At 34.1% G+C, this 20,762-nt stretch overlaps 1 protein-coding gene across 1 annotated transcript; it reads left to right on the top strand.

The window, feature by feature from the left end:
• Positions 1–8,953: 8,953 nt before the first annotated feature.
• LOC142345359 (serum paraoxonase/arylesterase 2-like) lies at positions 8,954–17,160 on the top strand. The gene is made up of 5 exons (XM_075397388.1): positions 8,954–9,304; positions 10,006–10,198; positions 15,128–15,442; positions 15,977–16,184; positions 16,796–17,160. The coding sequence occupies exons 1-5, from the start codon at positions 9,153–9,155 to the stop codon at positions 17,068–17,070; spliced, it is 1,143 nt and encodes a 380-aa protein (XP_075253503.1). The 5' UTR covers positions 8,954–9,152; the 3' UTR covers positions 17,071–17,160.
• The last annotated feature ends 3,602 nt before the right edge of the window (positions 17,161–20,762 follow it).

Below are 20,762 nucleotides of genomic sequence, written 5' to 3'. Positions count from 1 at the left end.
GGAGTATTTTAAAAGAAATTAGAAAGTGAACAATTTTATTGAGAATTGAAAATGAAAAGATAGTTCCATCTTCTTCTGCTTCCAAATGAAAATTTTGATTTATGAGCTTTGCAATTGAGGAACGGTTTAGTTCTCTAATTTACCAAAAGCGCCCAAAGTCTGTAAATATTCTGCTCCAAGAGCAACTTCAAAGTACAAAAAAGTGAAAAAATTTTTTTCATTTTCTAAAATTCTTTTTAACATTTATTAAGTTTTCCAACATGACAATCGATATACTCTCTGCCTCCTAACTTCATATGCCTTTGTTTTTACTAGAGATGATTAGTTTGAACTATCTGCTCTAACATTATAAAAAATAAAAAAGAATAGAAGAGATTTCCTTTTTTTTCAATTATAATTTTAGCTGAATTTGATGTTCAACTCGTGAAACTGCTTTTAAAAATATTTTAATGGTTTTGAACAAAACACAATTGTTAGTTCTGATGATCAAAAAAGATTCCAAATACCTCTCAAGCTTGCAAAGGACTATTAAACACTGTCAGAGAAACCGTTGTGTGTAATTGAAGGTAATTTATATGCATTGAAGATATATATTTGTACTGTTTGAACCAAAAAACGCCGCGTGTTTTTCAAAAGATCAAAACCTAGAAATATAAGAGTAGTACAGCTCCAAAGACACATAAGCCATACAAACACACACAGTAAACATTAAAGAAACAGCCACTGGCAGACAAATAAAAAGTCCAACACGAAAAAAAATTTGTTTTTATCAATTGGTCACTGCTCAAGGTCCGGCACGGTTTATTTAGGTTTTTTCGGTAATGTTACTTAAGAATTAGGTGTCGTTTATTCGAGGCAATTGTATCTTTAACTTTAATTTATACACTAATTTTTGAAAGGTAACTTTTTATTGTTTTTAGAAAAGGTTTTCAGTTTTGATATTTTATGAGCACAATATGGGACTATTGATTTTTTATATTCTCTCACACGTGTTATCATAAAGACTCAAAATCACATTTCTGGTATTGGAGAATCCTAAAGTCCCAGTCTGTAGCAAATGTTGAATACTTTTTCTCATTTTTATTGATTTCTGACGGTTTTTACACTCTGACTCTATTTGTATTAAATATATACAGGCAGAGACTCTCTCAGACTAACTCTAGGCTTGTTTCTCTCCCATTCTCCCATACCACTCGCATTGCAAACTCAAAGACACTTATATACGCAGACACAAGCAAACAAACACACACAAACAAATACAAACCCCACACGAAGAGAGAAAACCTTCTTTATATGATTGACATTCGATCATTAGTCAAGGTTCGCCACCGTTCATTTATGTCATGACAATTTTTTTCAGAAAAACGTTGTGTCGTTCCCTCAATGCCATTTCACCGATGATCGTAAAATTAACACCAAAATCTGAAATTAGCTTTTGAAGTTTTCTAGAATACATTTTTTGTTTTTGATGTTTCACGGGCATGATGAGACAAATTATTTTTCATAATCTTACAAACGTCCTTCTTTTTTCAAATATGGATGTTTAGTGCCACTTCACCGGTAATCGTAAGATTAACACCAAAATGTGAAATTAGTTTTTTGAAGTTTTCTAAAATATGTTTTTTTTATGTTTCACGTGCATGATGAGGCAAATTTTATTCATAATCTGACAAACGTGTTCTGAGGGAGATTGAAACTTATAGTCTAAAACTCTTTCCCTCTCTCACACCCACCAAATATATAATGAAACCTCACCGCCCAGAGAGAATCGTTTTCAATTTCAATTTTTGGCTTCTCATCATTACTCAAAATTCATGAACATTTACATATGGCTTGACTGTTTTTTCTAGAACACTATGTGTGGTTGTCTTGTGGCTATTGTAACGTTATTTGTAAAATTGACACTAAAATTGAAAATGAACTAAACGATTTATTTCGAAATATTTTGTCTTCTTTGATGTTTCATCAGCATAGGCATTTACAATTACGCAGACGTAACAAATATTACTCTGCTAAATTTTTTAAAAATTATTTAGATTTTGAATATTTTCAAAACGACAATATTCAGCAGAACTGTCCAGCTTAATATTTTTCTTCCATTTTAATTTTTGTTACAGCTTTTGCACTCTGACTTGGAGTTTTAAGGCACATTGCTTATCACTAAAACTAACGTTTTGACTTTTTCCTTCTTTTAAGTTGGAGTATTTTAAAAGAAATTAGAAATTGAACAATTTCAATGAGAACTGAAAATGAAAAGATAGTTCCTTCTTCTTCTTCCGAAAAAAATTTTTGATTTATGAGCTTTGCAATTGAGGAACGGTTTAATTTTCTAATTTACCAAAAGCGCCCAAAGTCTGTAAATATTCTGCTCGAAGAGCAACTTCAAAGTACAAAAAAGTGAAAAAATTTTTTTCATTTTTTTAAAAATTTTTTTAAACATTTATTAATTTTTCCAACCTGACAATTCATATACCCTCTACCTCCTATTTTCATATGCCTTTGTTTTTACTAGAGATGATTATTTTGAACTATCTGCTCTAAAATTATAAAAAAAAAATAGAAGAGATTTCCTTTTTTTTCAATTATGATTTTATCTGAATTTGATGTTCAATTCGTGAAACTGCTTTTAAAAATAATTTAATGGTTTTGAAAAAAAAACCAAAATTGTTAGTTCTGATGATCAAAAAAGTTTCCAAATACCTCTCAAGCTCGCAAAAAGGACTATTAAACACTGTCAGAGAAACCGTTGTGTGTAATTGAAGGTAATTTATATGCATTGAAGATATATATTTGTACTGTTTGAACCAAAAAAACGCCGCGTGATATTCAAAAGAACAAAATCTAGAAATATAAGAGTAGTAAAGCTTCAAGGACACATAAGCCATAAAAACACACACAGTAAACATTAGACAAACAACCACTGGCAGACAAATACAAAGCCCAACACGAAAAAAATTTTGTTTTTATCAATTGGTCACTGCTCAAGGTCCGGCACGGTTTATTTAGGTCTTCTCGGTAATATTACTTAAGAGTTAGGTGTCGATTCTTCGAGGCAATTGTATCTTTAACTTTAATTTATACACTAATTTTTGAAAGGTAACATTTAATGTTTTTAGAAAAGGTGTTCAGTTTTGATATTTTATGAGCACAATGGGACTATTGTTTTTTTCATATTCTCTCACACGTGTTATCATAAGGACTCAAAATCACAGTTCTGGTATTGGAGAATCCTAAAGTCCCAGTTTGTTGCAAATATTGAGTACTTTTTCTCATTTTTCATTATTTCTGACGGTTTTTACACTCTGCCTCCATTTGTATCAAATATATACAGGCAGAGACTCTCTAAGACTAACTCTCGGCTTGTTTCTCTCTCATTCTCCCATACAACTCGCATTGAAAACACAAAGACATTTATATACCCAGACACAAGCAAACAAACACACACAAACAAATACTAACCTACACACGAAGAGAAAAACCTTCTTTTTATGATTGACATTTGATCATTAGTCAAGGTTCGCCACCGTTCATTTACGTCGTGACCATTTTTTTCAGAAAAACGTTGTGTCGTTTCCTCAATGCCATTTCACCGATGATTGTGAAATTAACACCAAAATCTGAAATTAGTTTTCAGAAGTTTTCTAAATTACATTTTTTTTGATGTTTCACGGGCATGATGAGACAAATTATTTTTCATAATCTGACAAACGTCCTTCTTTTTTCATTTATGAATGTTCAATGCCACTTCACCGGTAATCGTAAAATTAACACCAAAATCTGAAATTAGTTTTTTGAAGTTTTCTAAAATATGTTTTTTTTATGTTTCACGGGCATGATGAGACAAATTTTATTCAAAATCTGACAAACGTGTTCTGAGGGAGATTAAAACCTAGAGACTAAAACTCTTTCCCTCTCACACACACACCACATATTTAATGAAACCTCACCAGAGAGAATCTTTTTAAAGTTCAGTTTTTGGCTTCTCATCATTACTCAAAATTTATGAAAATTTACATATGGCTTGACTGTTTTTCTAGAACACTATGTGTGGATGTCTTGTGGCTTTTGTAACGTTATTTCTAAAATTGTGCTTTGATGTTTCATCAGCATAGGCAATTACAATAACGCAGACAGAACAAATATTACTCTGCTAGATTTTTTTAAATTTATTTAGAATTAGGAATATTTTCTAAACGGCAATATTCAGCAGAATCGTCCAGCTTAAAATTTTTCCTCTATTTTAATTTTTCTTTCAGCTTTAGCACTTAGTTTTGGTGTTTTAAGGCAAAATGGTTGTCACAAAAACTTACGTTTTGGCTTTTTTCTTTTTTTAGCTGGAGTATTTTAAAAGAAGTAAGAAGTTGAACAATATTAGTGAGAACAGAAAATGAAAAGATAGTTCCTTCTTCTTCTTCCAAATGAAATGAAGATGAGCTATGCAATTGATGAACCGTTCAGTTTTCTAGTTTACCAAAAGCGCCCAAAGTCTGGAATTATTCAGCTCGAAGAGCAACTTCAAAGTACAAAGAAGTGAAAAATAAATTTTTCATTTTCTAAAAAAAATTTTTAACATTTATTAGGTTTTCCAACCTGAAAATCCATATACTCTCTACCTTCTAATTACATATGCCTTTATTTTTACTAGATATGAGTAGTTTGAACTATATGCTCTAACCTTATAAAGAATAAAAAAAAGAGAGATTTCCTTCTTTTTTCAATTATGAATTTAGCTGATTTTGATGTTCATTTCGTGAAACTGCTTTTTAAAATATTTTAATGTATTTGAAAAAACCTAAATTGTTAGTTCTGATTATCAAAAAAGTTTCCAAATACCTCTCAAGGAAACTGTTGGATGTATCTGAAGGTAATTTATATGCATTGACGATAAATATTTGTACTGTTTCAACCAAAAACACGCCGCGTGTTTTCAAAAAGATAAACTCTAGAAAGATAAGAGTAGTACAGCTTAAAAGACACATAAAGCATACAAACACACTAGTAAACATTAGACAAAAAACCACTGACAGACAAATACAAAGCCCAACACGAAAAAAGTTTTTTGTTTATCAATTGGTCACTACTCAAAGTCCGGCACGGTTTACTTAGGTCTTCTTGGTAATAATACATAAAAAGTAGGTGTCGACTCTTCGAGGCAATTGTATCTCTAACTGTAATTTTTATACTAATTTTTGAAAGGTAAGTTTTTAATGTTTTTAGAAAAGGTTTTCAATTTTGATGTTTCATGAGCACAATGGGTTTATTGTTTTTTCATACTCTCCATACGTGTTACCATAGAGATTCAAAATCACAGTTTTGTGATTGGAGAAACTTAAAGTGCCAATTTTTCATGATTTATGACTGTTTTTACACTCTGATTCTATTTGTATCAAAATATACAGATTGAGGTTCTCTCAGGCTAACTATCTGTTTGTTTCTTATTCATTAGCACATACCACGCGCCTTGCAAACACAAAGACACTTATATACGCAAACACAAGCACACAAACACACTTAACAAATACGAACCCCTACACCAAAAGAAAAAACTTTCTTTTCATGGTTGACTTTGATCTTTACTCAGGGTTCATTCATGTCGTGACTGTTTTTTTAGACAAATGTTGTGTCGTCTTCTCAATGCCATTTCATTGGTAATCGCAAAATTGACACCGAAATCTGAAATGAGTTCCTTGTAGTTTTCTGAAATATTCTTTTTTTAAATTTTGATGTTTCACGGGCATAATGAGACAATTTATGGTTAATAATCTGACAAACGTGTTCTGAGGGACATTAACAATTAGCCAAGCAAATGCAAATTGAAGCTTAAAAGGTGTCAATTACCGACAAGCAACGTCACGGAATCTTTCCAGCCTACCATATAAAAGGTCGAAAACGGCGATTTTCAACCATCAATCTTGTTTTACTTATTGAAGCCCACCTATTTCATCTCAAGAGTGATTCAATGTTAGTTGAGCATGGTTACTGTCCTTATTTTTATTATACACGGCACTTTGACCAGGCAATCAAAAACGGACAAGAACTCGTGAAAATGGTCCCTTTAGGCAGAGCCAGTTTTGTTGCGTGCCGAAGTTCTCAACGTTCAACGTCAGATACAGAAATTTTAATGCTGGCATAAATCGTGCCATCATTTCAACTTGAAAGCCACGTAAATTCAACCCGAGACAAATTTCAATATTTTTCGAGTTTTTTGCCTGGAATTGACAATTGGCCAGTCAAAAAACCTATCAAATTAAATTGTGCCTAGCAATTTGAAGCAAGAGCTGTAATCATCAGTCGGTTACTCGAGTTTTACACTCGAAAACTACCTTTTATCTCACCATTTATCTAGCTAGGAGTCCTGGAATTGTTGTGATTTTATGGTAAGACTAAATTGTATACGAAATTCAAATCATAGATTCCAGCAAAGTTTTGCAGTCAAAGGTAAAGTTTCACTTTAATCGATTTTAATCTTCTACTTTAAAAATCACAGGTACGAAAGGAGCTTTTGGAACCAACTAAAAGATGGCAGTCGTAAAACAGAAAGTTTTTCTACTTCTTTTCCTTAAACTCTCTATATAAATTCCCAAAAATTTGCTTTTTTCGTTAGATTTTCACATAAAAAATTTGCAAAAAATGTCTCGAGAGTGGTAAGTTTAATACGCCTGAGGTGTTAGACCAAACTTAGAAATTAGTTAAGTTAAGCATGCAACTCAAATTTAAGCTAGACTTTTTCTCACCTATGTACAAATAAAATTGTTAACCACCCGGACAACTCTAGCATTGCAATTCATTGCTGATTCAGGGCAAAAAACACCAGATTTAGTCCGGCACATTGCTCTGTTCAAGTCCCACTTTAAATATTACAGTCTGGATTTTGGAGGTCAATGAGTCACTGAACTGAATTTTTTCTGAGCACGAAAGTTTTCAGCCTCTGTTATCTGTCTGGGCATGACTAAGTTAATTCTTCCTTTTAACTGAGTAGCAATCAAGTCACTACAGCATTTGTTTTCTCTTTACTGAATCTAAAAAAGGAAAAATAATTGAGATGAAAAATATTTTATTCACGCTCACATACAAATGGCACACAAGAAATGAAACAAAAATGCATTAAAAAGGGTTTAAATTAAGTTCAATAAATGTTTACAAAAATCTAAGTTCTATAAATGTTTTTGAACTTCTATACTGTTTAATAGCAAAACATTTGTATCATCTGCCGTATCTGCTTGAGAATTGAGAATTGTTTGTTTAACCCATGTTTTAACATGATAGAAATCATTTTTGGTCAAATTTCTTAAATTTTGGATTTAAATTAGCCACTCTTGGAAAATTGATGGTATCAAAATCCAGCAAACGCACAATCACACCGCTTTATTCGACAAAAAATAATTGAACCTTGCTACTGATTTTAAAGATATGGAAGGAAATTTTACGAAAAGATTTGAAGTCATTTTGCAATCTGCTTTTTACAATCTGCGGCTATAACTTATATTGTTTTAAGGCCCTCAGCTCAAGAACTTGATCACTTCCTTAAAATCATTTTCTTGTTCTTCAAAGCTTCATCTTTCAAGTTAAGGTAAAACAAATCGAGATTTTTTTATCACGATGTAAGAGTAGAGGGACAAGAGAGGACAACGTAAAATACTTAGTGCATGAAAAAAGTTGTTTTAATCTTAAAGAGAATCTTCAATAGCTGATTGTAAATTTGGCTAGAAAGCAACAGCTCTGAAAAACTAGAAATAATAAGAGACGGATTTATAGACGATACGTTTGCTCGAGATTTCAAAACTAGTTGATGATTTTGTAAGCATGTTAGGCTTGCAAGTAACAGATTGGCCCGGGTTTGAATTTAGTACTGAAACCTTTAAATCCAAATACAAACATATTTTGTCTGCTGGAGCTTGCTATGATGAAAAAGTTACGGTGGTCTTGGTAGGCGCAGTATTGTGATACTGGACCAATACTGGACTCCCTGAATCTATCACGTGTAAGCCTTGTGTGCAGACCAGAAGAGCAACTGGTCTCAAGCTCTCGAACTTGGGAATCTTTTATAACCCATTCACATGTTCTTCCTTGTACCTCAAGGTTTTAGTGCTCTAGCCGAGTACACGTAGAACATATTGAGTTTCTTGTCGAGCTTTGTCACGCGTATCTTTTGCACAATTTATATTGGGTTGTTCTCTCCCAATCTTCTAAAAGTTATATACTTAAGATGCAATTTCGGTAAGCATAGCAATATTCATTAATTTGATGTCTGATGAATGAAAATGTATGGAGTATGAAAATGTACGCTGATGAGACGTTTGCAATTACTTTTTTTGCAAGATCTTAATTGTGAAGTAAGTCGATTTGTCTTGGATCAACAATTTAGCTTAACTAGACTCATATTGAGCTCATTTGAGAAGGAACGGTGCTCGGAACATTAAGTTCACAAAAATTTGATCCTAAATGTACTTTGTACGCTTTCTTTTCAGCCACCAATTTTGTTTTCTTTAGCCTGTGAAAGAGTAACTATAACAGTCTTAATTGCTTGACTCATTATGGAGCACTGCATATGTTACTTGAACTAAAGAATGAAACTTTATACTGTGAATATGCTTCAAACATACAAAAAATCTTTAATTTGAAGACTCATATTTGTTTTATTGTTTCTATTCGAATCCATATAATTATTTTAGACCATTAAAAAAGAAATTTTTTTCTCCGAAATGTATCGAAAATTGAGTGTTATATGTAGGTCATTCCAGCTGGCAAGCAGTACATATTTAAAACTGTGCCTCACTTTATTTTTAATCGCAATGGGTTTTGACACATTTTGAGCTGAAGAGGTCAAACGATTCAAAGAAGTACAGCTCGCTGAATGCACCATACAAAAGTCAAATATTCTGTTTTGTGTTTCAAAAGCTCTTTGGCTTAAATTCCTATAACTTTCGAAACGTTCTGAAAACCACAACTTTTATTCACATATTTACTTTGAAATGCGGTTACGATGTTTATGAGGAAATTCTTGCAAACCTAGTTGATACCGCATTGAAGCTAATAAAGCTGATGATAATTCAATAGTCTTCAAAATTAGAAGTTTAATTAAACCTATTTGATAAACATTGTTGAGATCTATAGTTACAATTTATTTTTGATACTAATTAAGTATACTAATTATGGGTGCTATTGGTAATTTGATTTGCTGGGGAGTTTTACCCGTGATTGTTGCAATTGGTGGGTTTTACTTGCAATACACAACAAATGTCCAGAAGTTGCTGGACTTGGGCAAACATGTTTACAACCATTACCCAGGGCCCTGTCGCGTCGTTGAAGGAATATACTCTTTTCCATTGAGACTTTATAATGAAAAAAAAAACATAATATTGCTTCATCACTTTCAGATAAAAAAGATTCAACATGGTCAGTTCCCCGGGTTGGCCCATCTTAGATACCATACTTAAGACCATTTATGGTTCCATCCATGGAGGGCCAAATTTTCCTGTATGATCTTACCATTGTTTCCAAGATACCATAAATGGTCGGGTGTATGATACCTAAGATAGCCATTAATAAAAACTATGGTATCCAAGATGACCATAAATGGAATGTGTATCCCAAGAAACATTTATGGTGGTCATCCCGGGTCACCGAAAAGAATAATTATTGCCTATGCAAAACGTTAGTTTGCAATGTGGGGTAATAAGAAAACAGCAACTGAAAACAGTTCACTCCGGCATAATGTTGTTCCCGAGCGATTATGTGGAAACTTATAAACTAGTTCAAAAATATTTAAGAAAGTGTATCATGACTATTCCATTTTCAACCGTGATCAGAAATTTATGTTTCTAAATAGATTAAAGCTGCCACATAAACTCTCTTCTTCGCCTTAGAGTCCCGGGTCGCCACTCCCTGGGTTTCATATAATGATTAAGTATGATACCGTTGAACTCATATAGTATTTTGTACGATTCTTGCATAGAACCAAGCATCATTGACAACGATTGCAATGGAAAAGAGGTTTAATTCTAATGAAGGAATCGAATACGGGGCAGAAAAAGTAATAGTGCTTCCAAATGGTCTGGCTATAATTGGATCTGGTATAAAACTGCCCGGTCGCAATATGACATGGGTTGGGAACAACGCGGGATTGTACCTCTTTGACTTCACGAATCCTTGGCAGAACGTGACCAAATTCCAGTTCAGCTCTAATTACGACCAAGCAGTTAGTATTCGTTTTATTTCTTCAAGCTAAAAAAATCGCGGTTGATCTGGTTTTACATACAAAGCTCCGGAAGCGCTAATTGAGCTTAAAAACAGTTCGAGTACACAAGCATTTCTAGAGGCAAAGAAAAAAGCAGACGACCTTTAAACCGTACACTTTTCCATTTGATATAACCAATAAAATTTTGTGGCGAAAAACTATTAAACGCAAAAAAATCTTACCTTATAGCCCGGATCTTGCTCACAGTGAGTTTCAGCGCTGTACCATTGACTTACAATTGTAACCATTGCTGTACCAGACAAAAAGCAGTATAAACTGCTGCCAGTCTGCCCAGACTCCATTAAGAATCATCCCAGTCTGTCCCTCTTCTTTGCAGCCTCATTTACATTCTTCGTCAACACTGCACAGAATGTTTCACATTTCTCTCATCATCAGACTGTACATACAAAGAACATAGCAAGTTTTAAAAATTTCGAAAAACTTGATCCCATGCATGAATTTTTTAACATGGCGATACCCTCAAACGCTATTCTAGCTCCAACTATACCATATATTGGTGCGTTAACATCTTTGAGCAGGAGTCGGAGGCGGAGGTCGGAGGTCGGAGGTCAGAGGCGGAGGTCGGAGGCGGTGAGTTTTCACTGACTCTGTCACCGCATTCAACATTTTCGTGTACAAAAAAATCACCCAACCATCATCCATGATCTCTACCCATAGTTGCTACGGCCTCCTTCTCCTCCTCTGTTCCACCAGTTGTCTTTTCTTAGAACATTTTGGTGTTTGAATGAGATTCACTCTATCGTCTGATCAGAAAAGTGGTTACTTTCAGTGAGTTGTGCATTGAATTCATCAGAGATTTACTTTTGTAGGATTTGCGTTGAGTTTCTATGAATAATTTGTTACAAAGTACGTTACTAAGGAAAAAGCAAATTCCCGTGGAGCCGAAAAAGTTTTATGCCAACTAATTGGGGCTGTACAGAATATATACACACACATATATATATATATATATATATATATATATATATATATATATATATATATATATATATATATATATATATAATAGAGCGGAGTAATTGTAATTTAAAAAAAATAATTTTGGCGCATTCTGGTGTTTTTAGGTGAATATGTGGTATAAAATTACTGCGCGTTTACTGTTATTCCAAAAGTTTGACAAGTTTATCGTTTGCTGCCATAAATTTTTTGCTATAAATTACGTTGAAGGCTCTGAATTATTTTTCCCACAGCCTTAACAACATTTCTCGCAAAAATGTGCTGCATTGACCATATTTTTTGTATAGAAGAGCGGTGGTACACTAATTCTATTAATTGTTCTTTAACAGGCCCAGAATTCGTGCTTTCGTTTCTAGTGTCTTGAATCATGTCTCGAATCATGCCTTCGTACCTCTGCTTACCTGTTCACTTGGAGATCTGATTAAACAAAGCTAGATTGTAATCCAAATAATATTTTCTCGTGCACAACAAGGCTCCTCTGTTTATTTTGTTTTTTCATGCTTTGCTTGATGGAGATAACAACTTGTTGTAATTTTTGCATTGGATAAACTAGGCAAAAAGTTTTACTTGTTCAACGAAAATGTCTAGTGAGATGAAACCTTGCAAAAAACAAGAAAGAACAACGGAATGGGTTGTATGAGCTGCCCAAGTCAATGCATTTGTGACCAATTGGTGCTAGAACTAGCACACTGAGCAAGCAAGTATGAGGCGCTGGTTCAAATGAAATTCCGGTTCTTTTTCACAGCTGTTGCGCCTCCCGACTAGCAAACCAAAAAGCAAACGCAAAGAAAACTAAAAAAAATTGTCAGTCGCCATTCCTGCGATTAAGTGGCAAAATAAGTTTCACTTAAATGTTCTTAAAAGCTGAGAAAGAAAACAAGGAAACCGTTTTTGAAGCCAAAAACCGAGCTCGATTATTTATAGAAATTGTTTTTTATGGAAGCATTGCTTTCTCAATCCAACTTAATCATTTCAAGTTGAAGGTAATATAACCTCTCCAACAGCAAATTTTTTATTTGGTTATATTTTGGTCAGTTAGTTTTTCTTTTAAACTTGTCATCAATTGTTTCTTTTTATCTCAAACTAATTTTATAAACACAAATAACTAACATTTTGCTTTTTGGTCATTAAAATTGGGAGACAAAGCTGAGTACCTTTTTCGGTATTTGATTTCATTTGCTAAGTTAAACTTTTTTTTGTTTCCAGTGCTTTATATTTTCGGGTTTTGTCAGGCACTTTTTTATTTTTTTTTTGCAAAAAAAGCAAAAAATTAAAATAAAAGAAAATGTGTACGCTCCGCTTTGTACAAAAAAAAATAAAATGCACTTCAAAGTGAAGAGTGAAAGATAAGCTGCTCTAAAATTAAGATTCTGTGTGCAATTGTATTTCTTTAGTTGATCTTCCAATCAATGCCTTTTGCTTACACGCTTGTTTAATTTTTCCAAAACAGTTCACTTGTCAGCTTTCATGAGTTAGCAGGAAAATTAAATGCTCTCTGGTTTTTATTTCTGTCTAATTTTCTACTTCTTCAATAACGATTTCTTTTCATAGCTGTGACGATGCGAGCTGAGCGTGAAAAAATAGCAAAGCACTAGATTTCCAAGATAGTTTTGCTACTTTTGCTTTGAATTCCGGTCAATTTTATCTAATTAGTTGCAAAGAAGAAATCAAATCTTCATCCTAATCGTAATTATTAAGAGCACAAACTCTGTTTAATAAAAAAAAATGGGGAGAAGATTTAACTGCTTGTTTACCTATAGTTTAAAATCAGGTTTTTCAAAAAAAATCAAGGTTTTGAGTATTTGGCTATATCAATGTTGTGTGTAAATAATTAATATTTTTTTCTTGAAATATTTAACATTCGCCGACCAAAATCAAACTAAAAGAAAAACATTTCAAAAAACTCAATCTATAGTTAACAAAAGAAATTGCCAAACCTTCAAACCTTGTGTTTTTCTTGAAATTTCAATAAACAATTGATGCACTCCAGATATTGTTTATTGAAGGCACTTCCGGATCAATTTTTGTCTTCATAAAGTGTGACCGACTTCAATTTTCGGCCAGTTTTAGATAAGATGCTAATAAACAAGAAAAGATAGAATTCACTATTTGGGTCCAAAAAATTGTAAAGCTTCCTTCTTTCATCTTAAATTCAATCCTTCCTATAAAACCTCTCACGCCACTGACTAAAGCTAGCGGGATAACTCAATCGCAAATCAACTCCTTCTGACGTTTGCTGTAGTTTCCTTTTCAAATGCCCAATAATCGGAAAACTATGGGGACAAAACTCATAAAAACGATTCCAAGAGAAGTAGTTTACTATAAATGCTAGAGCAAACTTAAAACTGAAACTAAAGAAAATGCAAAAGATAAGCACAAAAAGAAGAACAAATATCAAAACTGAATGAAAAACAAAATGAAAAACAAAAATTCTTAACATAAAATTTTCTCCTTTTTACAGCCCGACTACTAAAAAGATACAACAAGAAATCAAAGATGCAATAGGAAGGGAATTCAATCTATCACAAAACCCCTTGATCAATTTAAAAACAACAAGAAGGAGATAAAAACAAGTTATCAAAAAATAAATTTAAAAAATTGCAATTCTAAAAGTAAATTGTGGTAATTTTGGTTGCTTTATTTCTCTCGCATAAAAAATTATGAACCAGCAGAATGAGCACAAAACAAAAAAAACTGGAAAAATTAACAAAAATTTTGAAAACAAACAAATTACTTGAAACTTGCCAAATGTTGGTCTTGTTTTGATAAAGACTGCTATTGTTGCATACGACTACTTATTAAACCAGATTCAAAGAAAGTTAAATTGAGAATTTAGCTCAAAACAAAACGAAAGATTTCGAAGAAAACTTGAAAAATTGGTACAGATTTTTTCTCCAACAAAATCCAAATTTTTCTCCAAAAACAAAAAAAAATCCAAATGTTTTCAAACTCACGGAATCTATGTGAATCATTCAAGACTTTGGGTAAAGGCTAATCTAATTTGTCCTAGTTTTATCACTTAGAATCTTCTGAACTTGAGACCGACCGCTAATGAGCTTTCATTCGGCAGGTTTTTATTTTATATTTACAAATTTAAAATTTTAACAAATTTACAAATTTTCAAAAAACAACTTACAAATTTTTATTTTTCTCCGGAGAAACAAAATGGCCTGTAATATACTTCCCCATTTACAAGTAAAGATTAAAAAAAACTATTGAGAGATTAAATTCAATGCTAGATAATGTTTCTTGCGTAGCTGTGTTGAGACATCGATTTCAAACATCACTGCAGTTTAAGCACTTCAAACTCAATTTGCTAAGAACATCTTCTTTAGAAATGGGTCCATCTTTTTTCGACTGCATCTGTTTTCTTCTTGCAACAATTAAAAAAACAATGCATTTTGGAACTAATGCATGGGCAATCGTTTTTGGTTAGGTGGGCTTGGACTTGGCTTGTAATTATTTAGAGCAAAATCGCACGAAACATAGCTTTAAAGTCTCAGGTAGGTCTGCATAAAACTTTATCCTAGCTAGAAATTTTTGTATTTTTCGATTCCCATGAGATGGATCAATAAATTTTTTTCTTTGCTTTGAAAGAGGAAGATTTTATCCAAAACATTAACAAAACTTTCATCAAAACAATGTTGATCATAAAAAAGGTTGTGTCCTCTATTATTTGTTTACAATAACAGAAAATGCTTTTGTTCCTATCATAATTAAATGAAAGGCAGAACTCTACACATGCACCGCGCTCTATTAAACAATTTTTTAATATTTGTTTCAACAATCCTCGTTCTTATCATTTGTTTTCTCACATCAAATAGTAAGCATTTTTCTTATCTTTTACACATAACGAGAGCTTTGACGATTTTTCATTATCCCTTGATAGCGCTTAAGCATAAATATGTTTAGGGCTTGAACCCGCATGGCATTGCATTCTACGAGAACCAACGAACAGGTCGGATCTCACTCTTCTTAGTCAATCACAAACCAGATGGTGATGCAATAGAGCTCTTCGATGTCGACTTTGCCAACATTCGGCTAATCTACCGCAAGTCTTTTAGACATCCTTTGATCTATAACATTAATGACATTGCGCCTACCGGGGAAAACAGTTTCTTTGCCACGATTGATCAGTACAGCACTTCTGAGAAAGGGAAATATTGGGAGATATTTGGGTTTCTGAAATGGGGCAGAGTTATTCACGTGGATGGATCGGAAGCTAAGGTAAAATTATTCTTATAACAAAAAGAAAATAATAATTGACCCGTAAACTAGTTGAGCCAGTAATGAAGATAAAGTTGCTTTGTTACTTCTGAATTGGAGTTGCAGCACGGTTGGAATTGTTCATGTGAAATCAATAAAAAAAATGGAGAGTTTGGAACGAGGAATCTGGGATATAAGCAGCAACCAAAAAAACCGTAAAAATAAACCACAGAAACGGGTTTTTCTTCCAATTAAATCCCCTCCACGAAATTATGGTTCTCAATTATTATATATTTACAGTGGTGGTGGTGGGGGGGGGGGGGGGGGGGGGCTAATGTTAAGCTCAATAACAACACTAGGAATTGGCTATAGTTGAAAACACTCGAAGAAACATCCTTCAGTTTTGCTCTGCCATAAGATCATAGTAATTAAATTTGAGTTAGTTTCCATCCAGACTATAATTAATATTATAAGAGAAAAAGTCAAAGCTGAAGTCTGAAAACTGAAACCTATTGCATAAGATACCCACCACTTATGAATATTATTACATTAAAGGTAGTGTGGGAGGGTCTCAATTATCCAAATGGGTTAGCAATCACACGGGACAGACGTCATCTCTACGTTGCTGAGTTTGTGGGCAAAGACATCCAGGTGTTTGAGGTGAACCAGAGGGACAAATCACTCACCCACATCAGAAGTATCAACACTCACAGTCACCCAGATAACATTGAGATTGATCACGACTCTGGTGATCTATGGATAGGTACAATTATATTATTTAAACCTATAGTATAATTGTGCAAGATTCTTCTAAAGCTATTTTGCGCTAAAAAGCATAAACTTTGAAAATCTTCAAATAAAGCTTCTTGCTCTTGTGCTTAACAAAAAGTTTTCGCTACTCAAAAATATATTGAAAATTACTGGGCTTTCCACAAAATACATTTACACAACTTTGGCATGTTTTCATTTTAGTCGCCAGTGTAAACAAAAATGACCTCAGTGTCAGCAAAATCAACTAAGCGTGAAAAGGACAATAACTTACTCTGTCTTTCGTTTCCCACTTCGTCTTCGTTTGTTCAACAAATCGCGTAATGAAGAGAAACTTGATACACCTTGCCTTCGCATGCAAGATCCAGACAGCCTTTGGCAAAACGTCGAATATTTCCTCTGAACAATTCTTGAGGAGTCTTAGCAAACAGTTTCTCAAGTTTCTTGAAAACCGTTTCACAGTTTCATTAGATCGTTTTCAGGCAGCTTCAATATTTTCGAATTTTTGCTATAGTGCATTGGACCTCTCATTAATAGGTCTGAAGTCTCTCAGAAATAAAATCATTTTTCCGTTTTTTGGTTTAACTTTCCTCAACTCTACTTTAGGATCCCATCCTGTTCTCTACCGCATCTTCTCTCTCAAAAAAGGACCCGTAGCTCCTCCCTCACAGGTGCTCAAGATTAGTTACGACCCAGTCACTAACAGAGAGCCCCAGATTAATGAAGTGTTCAGTGATGATGGAATGATTGTGATGGGTTCAGCAGGAGCAGCCCACTGGAAATCGCGACTTTTGATTGGGTCCGTTTTTGAACGGCTCGTATATTGTGAAATTAACGTGCCATATGTAGCCAATGATATTGTGGATAGATGGACTATATAGAACATTAAAAGATTTGTAAATAGTTCAGCATCATCTTATAAAGAAGAAAATAAAATCAGTTTGTCTAAGCAATAAAATATGGTATACAAATACGTTTTTTAAACCGTTTTTGCCGCATATTCGTTGGCATAACTTATTTAAAACTCAGTGAAATGCAGGCAGTATGTGTTGCCAAAAACATTCAAAGAAAAGAATAGCTTAAACACGATCTCAACTAAATGGTTAGCGAAAAATGAAGGCAAAAAAGCTAAATGTCGCGAAAAAGTCCAACACAAAGAATCAATGCCTTATTTCTTTGTGTTCGACTTTTTCTTGACATAATTTAGTTTTTTTGCCTTCATTTTTTGCAAGCCATTTAATTGAGATCGTGTTTGAGCTCTTTTTTCTATGAATGTTTTTAGCAATACATATTGCCCGCGTTTCATTGAGTTTTAATTTGAGCAAACTCTCAGCTTGAAAACTGTTTGAAAAAAGTGCTTCCTACCCACGCTCCTCAACGCCCAGTTCGTTTCAGCAACTTTAAGTCTTCCCGGACATTATGTTCTGCAGTTAACTTTTGTGAACTGTATAATCCCAGATGTCCAGCTCTAGGTAACTGTCCAAGCTACTGGTTGTTGCAAATAATTTCAATGGGCGATGTGATATTTTTCCCGGGGACTTTTCGGAAATGTGGTACGTTACTACGGTACAATATACCGTATTTGTTGAAGTAGTTCAGTTATATATTTCTTGCCATTATTTTAACTGACCGTGTTAAATAAGTTTTACATGATTCGCTCAGCAATTAATTTCGCCACTGCTATATAATTGACCGCGGTATAAAATGTAATTTGGTTGTCTATTATTGTTTGGTCAGAATCATTCCGCTAATTTGATTGCGCGCGATCGAATCGTATATCATTTTCTGAGATCTAAGTTTTTTTTAAAAAAATTTAACCTCTAGTCTACTCGTTGTGCCAAACATTTAGGTAATTTGCCTTTCGATAGACAGCGTTCAAATAAAGTAATAATTCGCATCGCGGAATGAAGTATAAAATCTCAATTGCAACTTTGGTAACAAAAAATTACTAACTGCATTGAAAAAACACGTCAAGGCGCAGTCAGCAGTGTGCGATAACCAAGGACTTCGCTTGAAATCAGACAATTTTGGAATAACTCAAATCTTGATCCCCTTTTGCGAAGCGGACAGTTCATCTCAAAGTTGCTCACTGGGCGAAGGAGAATTTTATAATTGGTGTTCTTCTAAACGCAGCTACCGAAGCTCTCACGCTGCCCCAAAACCTCATTAATAGAACCGATAGCTGGATCATGCGCCTAATGGGAAAACAAAAGACGAGCATGAAATGTCCAAGACAAAATGAACATGCAAAACAAATATCAAAAAGCGGTTGATCAAAGGATACTATGTGGTGAAAAACCGCGGAACATATGTGACAAACGAACTGCTTCACTTGCCAGTTTCACCGAATGACGCAAAATCTCAAAAGTAAAAACACACATGTCGAAATTGAAACTTTTTTTACTTGAACTCTGGAGTCTCAGCTGTCATGACGCGGAATATCACTTTTGTTTTTTTTGACAACAAAGCAAACACGTGGTGAATCATTTAATTTTATGACAAACTCAAAAATCAAGCCGAGATTATCATTAGGGGAAAAAGAAGTGACGATGGAGGTTAAGACTAAAAAAAGTTTTAATAATGTCTGTGATGGTTTCAAAGAAACATCAAGAAACTTAGAAGTTTTCTTTATTAAAGTTTCAAGAACGAAAGAAAAACTTACCTGACGAACTTTATTGCTGTGTCGATAAGTAATAGCCACAAAACTAATTTCTAATTCTAATTTCTAACTAATTTCTAATTAACTCAATTCTAATTTTATTTTGGCGCTATCATTATCTTAATTACCTATCAATCATATGTCAGAAGTAAATTCTCCCACCAACAGAAACCTGATTCTAACAACCACCGACCTCCAATTAATGAACTCGATTGTACCAATCCATATATGGTTCTCATGAAATTTTGATGACAATAGAAAATCACCTCCGGGATTCGGAGTTAAGATCTATTCACATGCTTATCATGTAAAATATTTTTAGCTAAGCTAAATTTCCTGTATATTTTCGCATAGATAACTACTATAAATACAAGCTAATTTTTGAATATTTTCAGTTCAAAATTTAATTTAAAATTCAACTTATTGAATTCTTTGACCCGTGTTATTAACCACGACAATGGTGTCCAGACATGCTACAGACAGACAAATTTTGGATCTACAGAATGCAGAATCAGCTACTGCGTGGATTATGTCTTTTGTTGCGAAATGTCGCGCAGAGAAGAAAAAGGTCAAGGTCAACAACGATGGTACTGTGCAGGACCTACAGGTAAGCAATCTCTTCCTTAGTATGTGCGGGCAAGATGCAATTATTAAACTTAGGAGCCTAACGAGTCCTAGGAATTTGATAGACACTCCGTATAAAGACATCGGATTGGCGAATCAAAATTATATTTCTCCTAAAGAGAGAGTAGTAACCGCAGGAAGGGCTAAATTTCTGTGCGTAATACAAGGTGTAGGGGAGATAGACGACGATTTCCTAGCACGTCTTAGAGAAGAAGCACGCTATTGTGAGTTCGAAAAACTAAAAACAGCGGCCAAGCCCGAAGAGGAGTTGGTAAAAATAAAGTTTATCTCAGGCTTGAGGGACCCTAAAGCAAAACTTGAACTACTAGACGGTATTAAAGCAAAACCAGCAATGTTGGTTGCTGAAATGACCGAGAGCTTACAGTTCAGAAGTCAAGTCGTCAGGTAATAAGCCCTTTACTGTGAAAGAAGAAGTTGGGTTTAACTTCAAAAAGACCTTTCAAAAACCAAATGAAAAAATTACGGCTAATAAAAGCAGCAACATGTGCACTGGGTTTGGAGGTAAAACAAATTCTAGTAGACCATGTCCAGCGCTAAGTAAGAAATGCAACACCTGTGAAAAGGTTGGAGTTTTCTCAAAAATGTGTAGAAGCAAACCCCAACCAAATTCAGGTAAGTACAATAAACAGAATAAGTTTTGCGAAGGAGAAAATATTTCTTCAGAGCAAGCATCTCCAGCATCGGAGATGGGAATGTTTTATACTAAAGACCAAATCTTTAGCATGTCTGTGACATGGGAATATATCTCAATATATAACTGCAAAGTAAAAATGCAGGTAGACACAGGTGCAGATAGCACAGTGATATCCTCAAAAATAAGGACTGAGCTTGGTAAACCTCAGTTGGATGGTAAGATAAGACACCTCGAAGCTTATGATGGTCATCAATTAACGCTTCTGGGATCACTTACTTGTGACGTTGAGTGGAACGGAAGCAGACTCACGCAAAAACAACTAGCAGTTGTGCAGACTGATAAAGAATTTGGACTACTTGGTAGTGACCTTCTACCCAAGCAGTGTGAACAACATCACAGCCATGCACCTACCCTCTGTGAAGGGTTACAAAGCTCATGTGAAGTTGATACCAGGAACACAGCCAATGTTCTGCAAAGCCAGAAAAATACCTCTACCTCTTCAAGACAAGGTCACAGAGAAGCTGGAACAAATGGTCAGACAAGGCATCCTTGAACCGGTACAGCTTGAACAGGAGGAGTCACTAATGTATCTCCAGTGGTGTGGCAGAGAAAGAAAGTGGAGAACTGAGACTTTG

Source organism: Convolutriloba macropyga, chromosome 9 (genome assembly GCF_964194025.1).
Source record: "Convolutriloba macropyga chromosome 9, txConMacr16.3, whole genome shotgun sequence".
NCBI classification, from domain to species: Eukaryota; Metazoa; Xenacoelomorpha; order Acoela; family Convolutidae; genus Convolutriloba; species Convolutriloba macropyga.
Note: the sequence above shows the minus strand (reverse complement) of the source record. Positions and strands in the feature narration are given on the sequence as shown.